General features: G+C 44.0%; 1 protein-coding gene across 1 annotated transcript in view; it reads right to left on the bottom strand.

The window, feature by feature from the left end:
• Window positions 1-1,505: 1,505 nt before the first annotated feature.
• Window positions 1,506-11,865, bottom strand: part of LOC311116234 (dual 3',5'-cyclic-AMP and -GMP phosphodiesterase 11A-like) — a gene marked incomplete at both ends in the record, with an annotated part of 27,252 nt that continues 16,892 nt past the window's right edge. The window contains 9 exons of the mRNA XM_084191349.1: window positions 1,506-1,762; window positions 5,069-5,249; window positions 5,498-5,581; window positions 6,304-6,378; window positions 6,498-6,561; window positions 6,665-6,742; window positions 7,014-7,114; window positions 7,228-7,318; window positions 7,509-7,618. Of these exons, the coding sequence (XP_084047475.1) occupies window positions 1,506-1,762; window positions 5,069-5,249; window positions 5,498-5,581; window positions 6,304-6,378; window positions 6,498-6,561; window positions 6,665-6,742; window positions 7,014-7,114; window positions 7,228-7,318; window positions 7,509-7,618 (1,041 nt within the window). The remainder of the gene's footprint in view (window positions 1,763-5,068; window positions 5,250-5,497; window positions 5,582-6,303; window positions 6,379-6,497; window positions 6,562-6,664; window positions 6,743-7,013; window positions 7,115-7,227; window positions 7,319-7,508; window positions 7,619-11,865) is intronic.

Genomic DNA, 11,865 nt, shown 5'->3' with positions numbered 1-11,865 from the left:
TATTGGAACTGTATCACTAATTTTCCTTTACAGAATGAGTTGGTATCCGGTTGCTAAGCAACCATTTTTTGTTTGTCCAGATGAAACCAGTCCGGCAAAAGTTGCTAGCTGAGATCTAAATTCCCAAACTAAATACATACTGCAATTCCAACCACAAAACCTCTAAGCCTCAAAATACAACAACTTGCCTAACTAGCTAACAGCTAAATGTTTGTTTTGGACTTTGTTATAATTCTAATGATATTTTCGAGGCTCCACATGTTGTTTCCAACAACCAATGAGCAACTCCTCAGTAAATCCAACTTTGGCAATGACAAGGAGTGTCAAGGAGTGGAATGTTAGCTAAAGAGACTGGTACTCAGGCTACATATTAGCGCCTTTATTCTCAGAAAGTTGATGATGTAACAATACAATTCCCTATGAAATGACCCGCTGTAAACAAGCAAAACAGAGCAGTGAATTGAATTTGGGATCATGTGTATCAGGTGCTGGTCAGTGATATGCTCCGTGACATGTTGAACCGGTTCGTGTTTGTCTACCTTGACGACATCCTTGTCTTTTACCGTTCGGTTCAGGAGCATGTTCTCCACGTCCGACAAGTCCTCCAGGGCCTCCTGGAGAACCAGTTGTTTGTCAAGGCTGAGCAGTGTGAATTTCATTGCTCCACTATCTCCTTTCTGGGATACGTCTTCGCTGCCGGGAACATTCAGATGGATCCGGACAAGGTGAGAGTGGTGGTGGAGTGGCCCTAACCCACATCCAGAGTGCAGCTGCTACGTTTCCTGGGATTTGCTCATTTCTACAGCTGCTTCATCCGGGGCTACAGCACCCTGGTTTCCCCCCTCTCTGCACTCACCTCACCCAAGGTTCCGTTGACGTGGTCCCCAGCTGCTGACAGGGCGTTTTCGGATCTCAAGCATTGGTTCACTATAGCCCCCACCTTAATCCATCCGGACCCGTCCCGTCAGTTCGTGGTGGAGGTCGACGCCTTGGACGTTGGAGTGGGGGCCGTCCTGTCCCAGCGTTCTTCCCAGGACCAAAAGCTGCATCCCTGCGCTTTCCTTTTTTAACCGGGAACTTCTTGTGGTCAAGATGGTGCTGGAGGAATGGAGACACTGGCTAGAAGGGGCGGAACTTCCATTCCTAGTGTGGACCGACCATAAGAATCTGGAATATCTCCGCACCGCCAAGCGCCTCAACTCAAGGCAGGCTCGTTGGGCTCTGTTGTTCACTCGTTTCAATTTCACCATCTCCTACCGCCCTGGGTCCAAGAACGTGAAGCCTGATGCCCTCTCTTGCTTGCATAGCTCTGCAGCTACACCGTCTGACCCAGAGACCATCCTCCCTACCTCCTGTCTAGCAGCGACACTCGTCTGGGGTATCGAGGGCCTGGTATGCAAGGCGCAGCGTTCCCAGCCAGACCCCGGGGGGGGGACCCGGCTAACCGGTTGTTCGTCGCGGATTCTGTCCGGTCCCCGGTCCTGGAATGGGTTTATTCCTCGAATCTAACCTGCCATCCCGGCTCCCGCCGGACCCAACTCATGGTACAGCACGTCTTCCGAATTCACGGACTTCCGGTCGACATAGTCTCCGATCGTGGTCCTCAGTTCTCGTCCCAATTCTGGAAGGCGTTCTTTACCCTCATTGGTTCGTCGGCCAGCCTGTCCTCCGGGTTTCATCCTCAATTTAACGGCCAGTCGGAGCGTGCCAATCAGGACCTGGAGACGACTCTTCGGTGCCTCTGCTCGGCCAACCCCACCACCTGGAGCCAGCAACTCGTGTGGGTGGAGTGCGCCCGGAACACCCTTCTCTGCTCGGCCACTAGTCTCTCACCCTTCGAGTGCTCTGTGAGTTATAGCCCCCGCTCTTCCCTGAGCAAGAGGAAGAGGTCAACATACCCTCAGCCCAGAGCCCGGTCCGCTCTTCTTAAGACCCTGTCCCTGTCTCTAAAATCCTTGGCCCCTCTGCTGTTCATCTTCTGTTGCCCCGCACCCTCCATATCCATCCTACGTTTCATGTGTCCAAGATAAAACATGTGTCTCACTGTCCTTTGCCTTCTGTTTCCCGTCAAGTCGTGCCAGCGTCTTTCTCCGTGTTGAACCATCTACCTCACGTGTCTGCATCTGGGTCTCATCCTGAGTCATGATACTTCTGGAACCTTTTTAGTCATCTATCCAACATAGCCCAACACATGATACATTTCTGAAATCCTCAAGATGTTTCCTAATCACACACAAAAACAATGTTGATATATTCATAGGAGGCATGACACACATTTGTGTACACTGAGTCAAAATCATATTTTCAGTTTGCATTTGGTAGACTGGGCCAGCAGGTTAGATAAACTGGGACACCATTATTAGTCCGAATTGTACCCCGATGACAATTCAATTACATTTTGATACATTGATCCTTGTGGTATTTTGTAATTGCATTTTGTACGTTTTGCCCATCCCTGCTCCCTGTTTAAAGCTTGCTCCACCCCCCTATAATATGTCACACCAATGAAGTAATGTGATTTTAATCAGGTGGTTTCTCTGCAATGGCTTAGTCACAATAGTTTTGATTTTCTCTTTTCAGAGAACTAAACGAGTCAGGATTAAGCTGTCCCAGTTTATATGATGTCCCGCTCTTTCTGAATTCACCCTACAGTAATTGTAAGAGGTGCATTCTTGTGGATTTTGTCTATTTAATAATACCCTGATATTCCAGAACTGTGCAATATCATGGTGATCATTGTTTTTACCCTACTACATAAAATAACCCTAACAATAACGCATTAAATAGATCATATACTTCATAATTTTTAGCACAAACCACACAAAGCAATCTTTTCGCATGCCAGTGCTTTTTATTTATTTACAAAACCACCTGAGGAAGACAGACATAAATTCTATCGAACCTTTTCATTGCACAATTTCTCTCAATCTTTCATTAAAGTATAAAGTATTAGTGCAGAATGTAGAAACGGTGAGCGAAAATGCAAATAGTGTATTCCTCATTCAGCAAATATAGAGCCTAATATATGAAAATATTGGACGTTTGAATTCTGGTACAGAGTTGCTATCTAAAATAGAAAACTGAGTCTGTACGTATAGGAAAACTTAAAACAGTACAGTATACCACCAACAGAACATATCTCCCTACTCTCATCAGTGAATAAAATCAACATTGGAGTAAGAGGGTTTGCATTCTGGGAAATACACCAAAATCAAATACTAGCCTCCGCTTGATGCAACATCAAACCAGGAGTCACGAACATCAAAAATAAATTATGTACACAGTATCTACACAATATCCAGTGTCAACAATAGACACTGGACATTTTCAAAACATATCAGCATGCTGTCCAATTTGTATTGCAGAAACCTCAGTATACTTCAATTCTACAGAAACATTTGACAAATAACTGAATACACATATACTGTACACAACTAGTATCGATATCATGCATCCACACATTGAACAGAGCAAACGTTCAGCCACAGGCTGACTACACTAATAGGTGCAATAAACGCATGCAACCAAAAGGATACGCTGCATCCCAAATGGTACCCTATTCCCTATATAGTGCACTACTTTTGACAGTTTAAGTTGCCATTTGGTACTCAGACATAGACATGGCATTCCCCCTCTGACAGCTACTCAAGTAGCTGACATAAACATTCAGGAACAGCATCATCCCCCTCTGACAGCTACTCAAGTAGCTGACATAAACATTCAGGAACAGCATCATCCCCCTCTGACAGCTACTCAAGTAGCTGACATAAACATTCAGGAACAGCATCATCCCCCTCTGACAGCTACTCAAGTAGCTGACATAAACATTCAGGAACAACATCATCCCCCTCTGACAGCTACTCAAGTAGCTGACATAAACATTCAGGAACAGCATCATCCCCCTCTGACAGCTACTCAAGTAGCTGACATAAACATTCAGGAACAGCATCATCCCCCTCTGACAGCTACTCAAGTAGCTGACATAAACATTCAGGAACAGCATCATCCCCCTCTGACAGCTACTCAAGTAGCTGACATAAACATTCAGGAACAACATCATCCCCCTCTGACAGCTACTCAAGTAGCTGACATAAACATTCAGGAACAACATCATCCACCTCTGACAGCTACTCAAGTAGCTGACATAAACATTCAGGAACAACATCATCCACCTCTGACAGCTACTCAAGTAGCTGACATAAACATACAGAGAGCGAAAGGGAGCGAGAAAGAGAGAGAGAGAGATCACAGTGATTACTTGTACATAATACATTGGTTACTGGACATCTTTGGTTTCAAAGCCGGTCCATCGATGCACAAGCTTTAACAAACAGCAGGTTTATCACGTAGACAGCATTCCTACATTTCACAAGAGCAGTGCAACACAGGTGTGAGCATGAATCTAACATGAATGGATGTTTCCCACTCAATGTTCTTGTAATTACAACGTCATGAAGATCAACACGTAATCCACTGAAGTGTCCACAAGGTGTAAATAAAGTGTAAAAAACTGAACTTTTCAATACCCCAACTAGATCAAATTGAGTTACAGAAACTACATTACCACACAGCCACCACCCCCCACTCCTCTCTCCCCCTCCCTATCTCCTAATTCCCCCTCCCTCTCTAATCCCTCCTTCTCTCTCCCCCTCCCTCTCTCTTTAAACCTCAGCCCCCTGCCCTTGAGACAGCTGACCAGACCATATACTCCCATCTGACCCCAGATGACCAATAGACTCAGTAGTAAGAACTGACTTCTGATCAGATTCTGAATTTGACCCAAACTCTGAATGACCATTAGACTCTGTAATAAGAACTGACTTCTGATCAGATTCTGAATTTGACCCAAACTCTGAATGACCAATAGACTCTGCAGTAAGAACTGACTTCTGATCAGATTCTGAATTTGACCCAAACTCTGAATGACCATTAGGCTCTGTAGTAAGAACTGACTTCTGATCAGATTCTGAATTTGACCCAAACTCTGAATGACCATTAGGCTCTGTAGTAAGAACTGACGTCTGATCAAATACTACATTTGACCCAAACTCTAGTTGCGAGTTCTGACTGGAGTCTGAATTTTGATTGGTCTCTGGGTTGGGTCTTGACTCAGAGCAAGGACTCTGATTGGTCTCTGTGGTTCTGTGTGTGTGCTGCTGATAGGACGAGCCCAGCTCCTTCCACTTAATGCGGTTGGCTGCTATCCCATCAACCATAGGCTTCAGCTTCACGTTTAGCTTCACCAGAGCCTAGAGGGGAGACAGTGTGGGAGACTGACTTAGAAGGGGCTGTATCATAGACACACATATGCTCATTTCATGCAGGAGGACTGAAAAAAGGGATAAAATAAAGTCATTTCAGATGACATCATACTGTGAAAACATACAGGTACAGGCTAAATGAATGTACATTGATTTTATTGCGTTGGAGTCCTCCTTAAACTTGGTGTTTCAGTAACAGACAGCACGGGTGGGTTTAGGACAGGTGAGTCCCTTACCTGGTAGAGGGGCTGACAGATCCCATCTATCCACTCCAACTGTAGTGCGGGCAGCTCGTCTTTTCGATTACGGTCAAAGATGGCCTAGAGAGAGAGAGAGAGAGAGAGAGAGAGAGAGAGAGAGAGAGAGAGAGAGAGAGAGAGAGAGAGAGAGAGAGAGAGAGAGAGAGAGAGAGAGAGAGAGAGAGAGAGAGAGAGAGAGAGAGAGAGAGAGAGAGAGAGAGAGAGAGAGAGAGAGAGAGAGAGACTGCTGTTACAGTATCATCCACCATGAAAGGCACTCCTAATCACTTAACTAGCTTTAGTAATTTCATCCCAACAGTTGAATATCAAAAGAAAGAACTCCCCACATCAAGGCTAACTTTTGGGAACCCAAAGGGGGTTAGAAAGATACTGAGAATCAGCAGAATGAAATATAAAAGTTTACTCCCTAAATGCTGTGCAGGTGAAAGTTGCATTGATGGTGTTTGGACTCAAGTGAATCAAGGTAGTAGTGGATGGAGCACTAATATCAAAGTTGATGATCTGACTTTGAAGGGAAGTGTAGTGAAGGGACATTTATTTTGAAGGGAGGTGTAGTTGGAAGGGAAGTGAAGTATAAAATGAAGTGTAGTTTGAAGGGAAGTGTAGTTTGAATGGAAGTGTAGTTTAATGGGAAGTGTAGTTTGAATGGAAGTGTAGTTTGAAGGGAAATGTAGTGTGAAGGGAAGTATAGTTTGAAGGGAAGTGTAGTTTGAAGGGAAGTGTAGTGTGAAGGGAAGTATAGTTTGAAGGGAAGTGTTACAGTAGTACTGTGTACTGCTTACCGCTGGAGTCAACTTGAGCTCAGACCTCTCCCTGTCACCTTGCTCGAAAAACTCACTGGTCACCAACTCCGCAACCTGCAGGGGGATTTCAACGTTATGTCAATGATGTCAATGATGACCCTATAGGCCCTGGTCAAAACTAGTACACTATAAAGGGATTAGGGTGCCATTTGGGACACAGCCAGAAGTTTTACCTGTTTGGAGATCTCCCAGGGGCGAGTCACTGCACCCAAGTCACATGCTGTCATCAGCATAGACCTGGTGAAGAAAGGGGTCAGAGGTTGTTTAGAACCAAAACAAGTCTCCACATAAGGAGATTGTTGACAATGGTTCAATAAATAAGTAAGAAAGATGGAAGGACCTGAGAAGTTCTCTGTGAGACTCGTCTGTCCAGCTGAACTCTCCAGACAGAACACAGTCAAAGAACTTGCTCCTCCGCCTGTTTAGGAGCATAGATAGAGTCACAAAACAGAAACAAGGAAAAGGAGGGGGGTTCAATGGCAAAGCAGACGGGAGGTAGCCTGAGTGCCGGCCTGTTTGTGCTATCATGTCGACTACTTGTCACTCATTATCATGCCAATTTGGCTTGACAATGAGCAATGGAGTTGGAAAGAGCACAAACAGATCTGGGACCAGGCTAGTAGTGATTATTAAAGATATAAAAATCAAGTATCTCTTCTACAACTGTATGTGGAAGTTGGAAGACTTACTGGAAGTGCAGGGTGAGGTCAGTAGAGAGGATGGCTTGTTTTAGCAGCTGCATCATACTACTGTACTCTTTGGAACACAGGTTGGCAAAGATATTATGACCCTGTTGGAAAACATGAGAAAAATACATATTTTCAGGTAATAAATGGGTGGTGAATGTCAAGATTGAGCAATAAATGGAAGCTCTTAAGTAAAGGTGATGGTAGCCAAGGTCACCTCACTCTGTAGAATCATGACTGCATGGTTGAAGTGATGGTGCTCCAGGGTGGCTGATGTCCCGTAGAGCAGGGCCAGAGCAGAGCCAGTCCTGTAGGAAGCAGCAGAGGAGGGACAGTCAACTGATTGAGTAACAGAGAGATGGACAGACAGGCAGGCAGGCGGACATGCAGATAGATTGACTGACTGACTGGTTGATCAGACTAATATCAGCCTCATTTATCTATTTTATTTTATTATTTTTTTATATTTCTCTGTGGGGCTTAGCCGAGGTGACTCACTTGGCCTGGAAGGCGTTGTTGGTGCCACGGTGGTCTAAGTCATGGCAGAGACAACCCACCATCAATGCCAGGGTCTCTGCATCAGACAGAACATCCTGGAAACCAGCCGTCTGCGGACACAGAGGTATGGAAGTATGGAGGTATGGAAACCAGCCGTCTGCGGACACAGAGGTATGGAAGTATGGAGGTATGGAAACCAGCCGTCTGCGGACACAGAGGTATGGAAGTATGGAAGTATGGAAGTATGGAAGTATGGAGGTATGGAAACCAGCCGTCTGCGGACACAGAGGTATGGAAGTATGGAGGTATGGAAACCAGCCGTCTGCGGACACAGAGGTATGGAAGTATGGAGGTATGGAAACCAGCCGTCTGCGGACACAGAGGTATGGAAGTATGGAGGTATGGAAACCAGCCGTCTGCGGACACAGAGGTATGGAAGTATGGAAACCCCCAAATGGCACTCTATTCAGACCCCTCCACTTTCTCCACATTTTGTTATGTTACAGAATTATTCTAAAATGGATAAAATAAAATAAATCCTCATTAATATACACACAATAACCCATAATGACAAAGCAAAAACAGGTTTGTAGAAATTTTGCAAATTTATTAAAAATTAAAAACAGAAATACCTTATTTACATAAGTATTCAGACCCTTTGCTATGAGACTCGAATTTGAGCTCAGGTAAATCCTGTTTCCATTGACCATCCTTGAGATGTTTCTACAACTTGATTGGAGTCCATCTGTGGTAAATTCAATTGATTGGACAAGACAGTGCATGTCAGAGCAAAAACCAAGCCGAGGTCGAAGGAATTGTCCGTAGAGCTCCGAGACAGGATTGTGTTGAGGCACAGATCTGGGGAAGGGTACCAAAAAATGTCTGCAGCATTGAATGTCCCCAAGAACACAGTGGCTTCCATAATTCTTAAATGGAAGAAGTTTGGAACCACCAAGACTCTTCCAAGACTCTTCCTAGAGCTGGCCGCCCGGCCAAACTGAGCAATCGGGGGAGAAGGGCCTTGGTCAGGGAAGTGACCAAGAACCCGATGGTCACTGACAGAGCTCTAAGGTTCCTCTGTGGAGATGGGAGAATCTTCCAGAAGGACAACCATCTCTGCAGCACTCCACCAATCAGGCCTTTATGGTAGAGTGGCCAGACGGAAGCCACTCCTCAGTAAAAGGCACATGACAGCCCGCTTGGAGTTTGCCAAAAGGCACCTAAAGACTGTCAGACCATGAGAAACAACATTCTCTGGTCTGATGAAACCAAGATTGAACTCTTTGGCCTGAATGCCAAGCTTCACGTCTGGAGGAAACCTGGCACCATCCTTACGGTGAAGCATGGTGGTGGCAGCATCATGCTGTGTGGATGTTTTTCAGTGGCAGGGACTGGGAGACTAGTCAGGATCGAGGGAAAGATTAACGGAGCAAAGTACAGAGAGATCCTTGATGAAAACCTGCTCCAGAGCGCTCAGGACCTCAGACTGGGGTGAAGGTTCACCTTCCAACAGGACAACGACCCTAAGCACACAGCCAAGACAACGCAGGAGTGGCTTCGGGACAAGTCTCTGAATATCCTTGAGTGGCCCAGCCAGAGCCCAGACGACCCTGATTGAACATCTCTGGAGAGACCTGAAAATAGCTGTGCATCCAACCTGACAGAGCTTGAGAGGATCTGCAGAGAAGAATGGGAGAAACTTCCCAAATACAGGTGTGCCAAGCTTGTAGCGTCATACCCAAGAAGACTCAAGGCTGTAATCGCTGTCAAAGGTGCTTCAACAAAGTACTGTGTAAAGGGTCTGAATACTTACGTAAATATGATATTACTATTTTTTATTTTTTATAAATTTGCTAAAAGTTTTTGCTTTGTCATTATTGGGTATTGTGTTATTGATGAGGGGAAAAATACAATTTAATCCATTTTAGAATAAGGCTGTAACGTAACAAAATGTGGAAAAAGTCAAGGGGTCTGAATACTTTCAGAATGCACTGTATATCCTATCCACCTGGATTGTACAATATTTGCACATTATTCTTTTTTTAAAATTATTCAAACTCTGTCAAGCTGGTTGTTGATCATTGCTAGACAGCCATTTTCAAGTCTTGCCATAGTTTTTCAAGACAATTTAAGTCAAAAGTAAGGCCACTCAGGAACATTCAATGTCGTATTGGTAAGCAATTCTAGTGTATATTTGACATAGTGTTTTAGGTTATTGTCCTGCTGAAAGGTAAATTTGTCTCCCAGTGTCTGTTGGAAAGCAGACTGAACCAGGTTTTCCTCTAGGATTTTGCCTGGGCTTAGCTCTATTCCATTTGTTTTTATCCTAAAAACCTCCCTAGTCCTTGCCGATGACAAGTATACCCATAACATGATGCAGCCACCCCCATGCTTGAAAATATGAACTTTATGGATAATTGATAATAATAATTGATTGGATGTCAGTGGTACTCAGTGATGTGTTGTGTTGGATTTGCCCCCAAACATAACGCTTCGTATTCAGGACATAAAGTTCATGCCACATTTTTTGCAGTTTTAATTTAGTGCATTATTGCAAACAGGGTGCATGTTTTAGAATATTTTTTATTCTGTACAGGATTCCTTCTTTTCACTCTGCCATTTAGGTTAGTATTGTGGAGCCTTTAAACTCTGTAAAGTCCCCATTGGCCTCATGGTGAAATCCCTGAGCGGTTTCCTTCCTCTCCGGCAATTGAGTTAGGAAGAATGCATGTATCTTTGTAGTGACTGGGTGTATTGAGACACCATCCAAAGTGTAATTAATAACTTCACCATGCTCAAAGGGATATTCAATATCTTCTTTTTATTTTACCCATCTACCAATAGGTGCCCTTCTTTGCGAAGCATTGGAAAACCTCCCTGGTCTTTGTGGTTGAATCTGTGTTTGATATTCACTGCTCGACTAAGGGACCTTACAGATAATTATATGTGTGGGGTACAGAGATGAGGTAGTCATTAAAAAATTATGTTAAACACTAGTATTGCACACAGAGTGAGTCCATGCAACTTATTATGTGACTTGTTAAGCACATTTTTACTAGTGAACTTATTTAGGCTTGCCAAAGGGGTTGAAGACATTTCAGCCTTCAATGTTTTATTAATTTCTAAAAGTTTCAAAAAACAGAACTCCACTTTGACATTATGGGGTATTGTGTGTAGGCAAGTGACACAACATCTTAATTTAATCCATTTTAAATTAAGGCTGTAACACAACAAAATGTGGAAAAAGTCAAGGGGTGTGAATACTTGATGAAGGCAGTGTAGAACCCTTTTTTGAAGGTTCTATAAAGAACCATGTTCATAAGGTTTTAAATGGAACCTTTATGGTGCTATAAAGAACCCTTTCCTAAGGTTCTACAAATAACCATTAAAATAAGGTTAAATGTAGCACGAAAAAGGGTTCCGCTATGCTTACAACAATTTTTGGTGCTATTGAGAACGCTTTTTAATGGTTCTTTATAGAACCTTTATGGAGAAAGGTTCTTTATAGAACCATTCTCAATCTAAAAGGTTCTACAAAGAACCTTTTGAAGAGCCATACATGGTGTTATATTCTGGTTAGTCTGTGTTAATTCACAAGATGAATCAGCTAGCTCTGGAACAGCTGGGGGTCCCTGAGGAGAGAATTGAGATCGTCTGACTTAGTCAACAGTTCTCAATTGACACAAGACCTTACGTGAGTCTTTTGCAAGACACTGTTACTGGCCATAGTCAAATTTGACATGTAATGATATAACACAACAGATTAGATAAACTGGAATGACACCCTCACTCACGGTTACACAAAAAGAGCTTTGAGCAAACCACGCCCCTACATTTTTATTATCACTAAAAGATTAAAGAAACCTTTCCTTTAACTGCAATGAACCATTGAAGGGCTCAAAGGGATATTTGAGTCATTAAGGTGTCACGATCGTCAGGGAGAGACCAATGCGCAGCGTTGAAGGTGAACATATTTATTAATGAATGATCACACGATCAAAACAACAGACGATAACGTGATGTCTACGGTGTAACACAAACCAAATAAGAACAAGAAACCACCAACACAAAGTGAAAGACAGACAGTTAAATATGGCTCCCAATCAGAGACAACCAGCTGACACTCGTTGCCTCTGATTGGGAGTCACTCAGGCCAACATAGAAATACAAACATAGAATTACACACCCTGGCTCAACATAACAGTGTCCCCAGAGCCAGGGCGTGACAGTACCCCCCCCTAAAGGCGCGGACTCCGACCGCGCCAACTAAATACCACAGGGGAGGGACCGGGTGGGCACTCCGCCTTGGCGGCGGATCCGGCTCTGGGCCTGATCCCCACTCCCTCTCCAATCCCCC

This window comes from Coregonus lavaretus, assembly GCF_964263955.1.
Source record: "Coregonus lavaretus genome assembly, contig: HAP1_SCAFFOLD_2393, whole genome shotgun sequence".
Classification (NCBI taxonomy): Eukaryota; Metazoa; Chordata; class Actinopteri; order Salmoniformes; family Salmonidae; genus Coregonus; species Coregonus lavaretus.
Note: the sequence above shows the minus strand (reverse complement) of the source record. Positions and strands in the feature narration are given on the sequence as shown.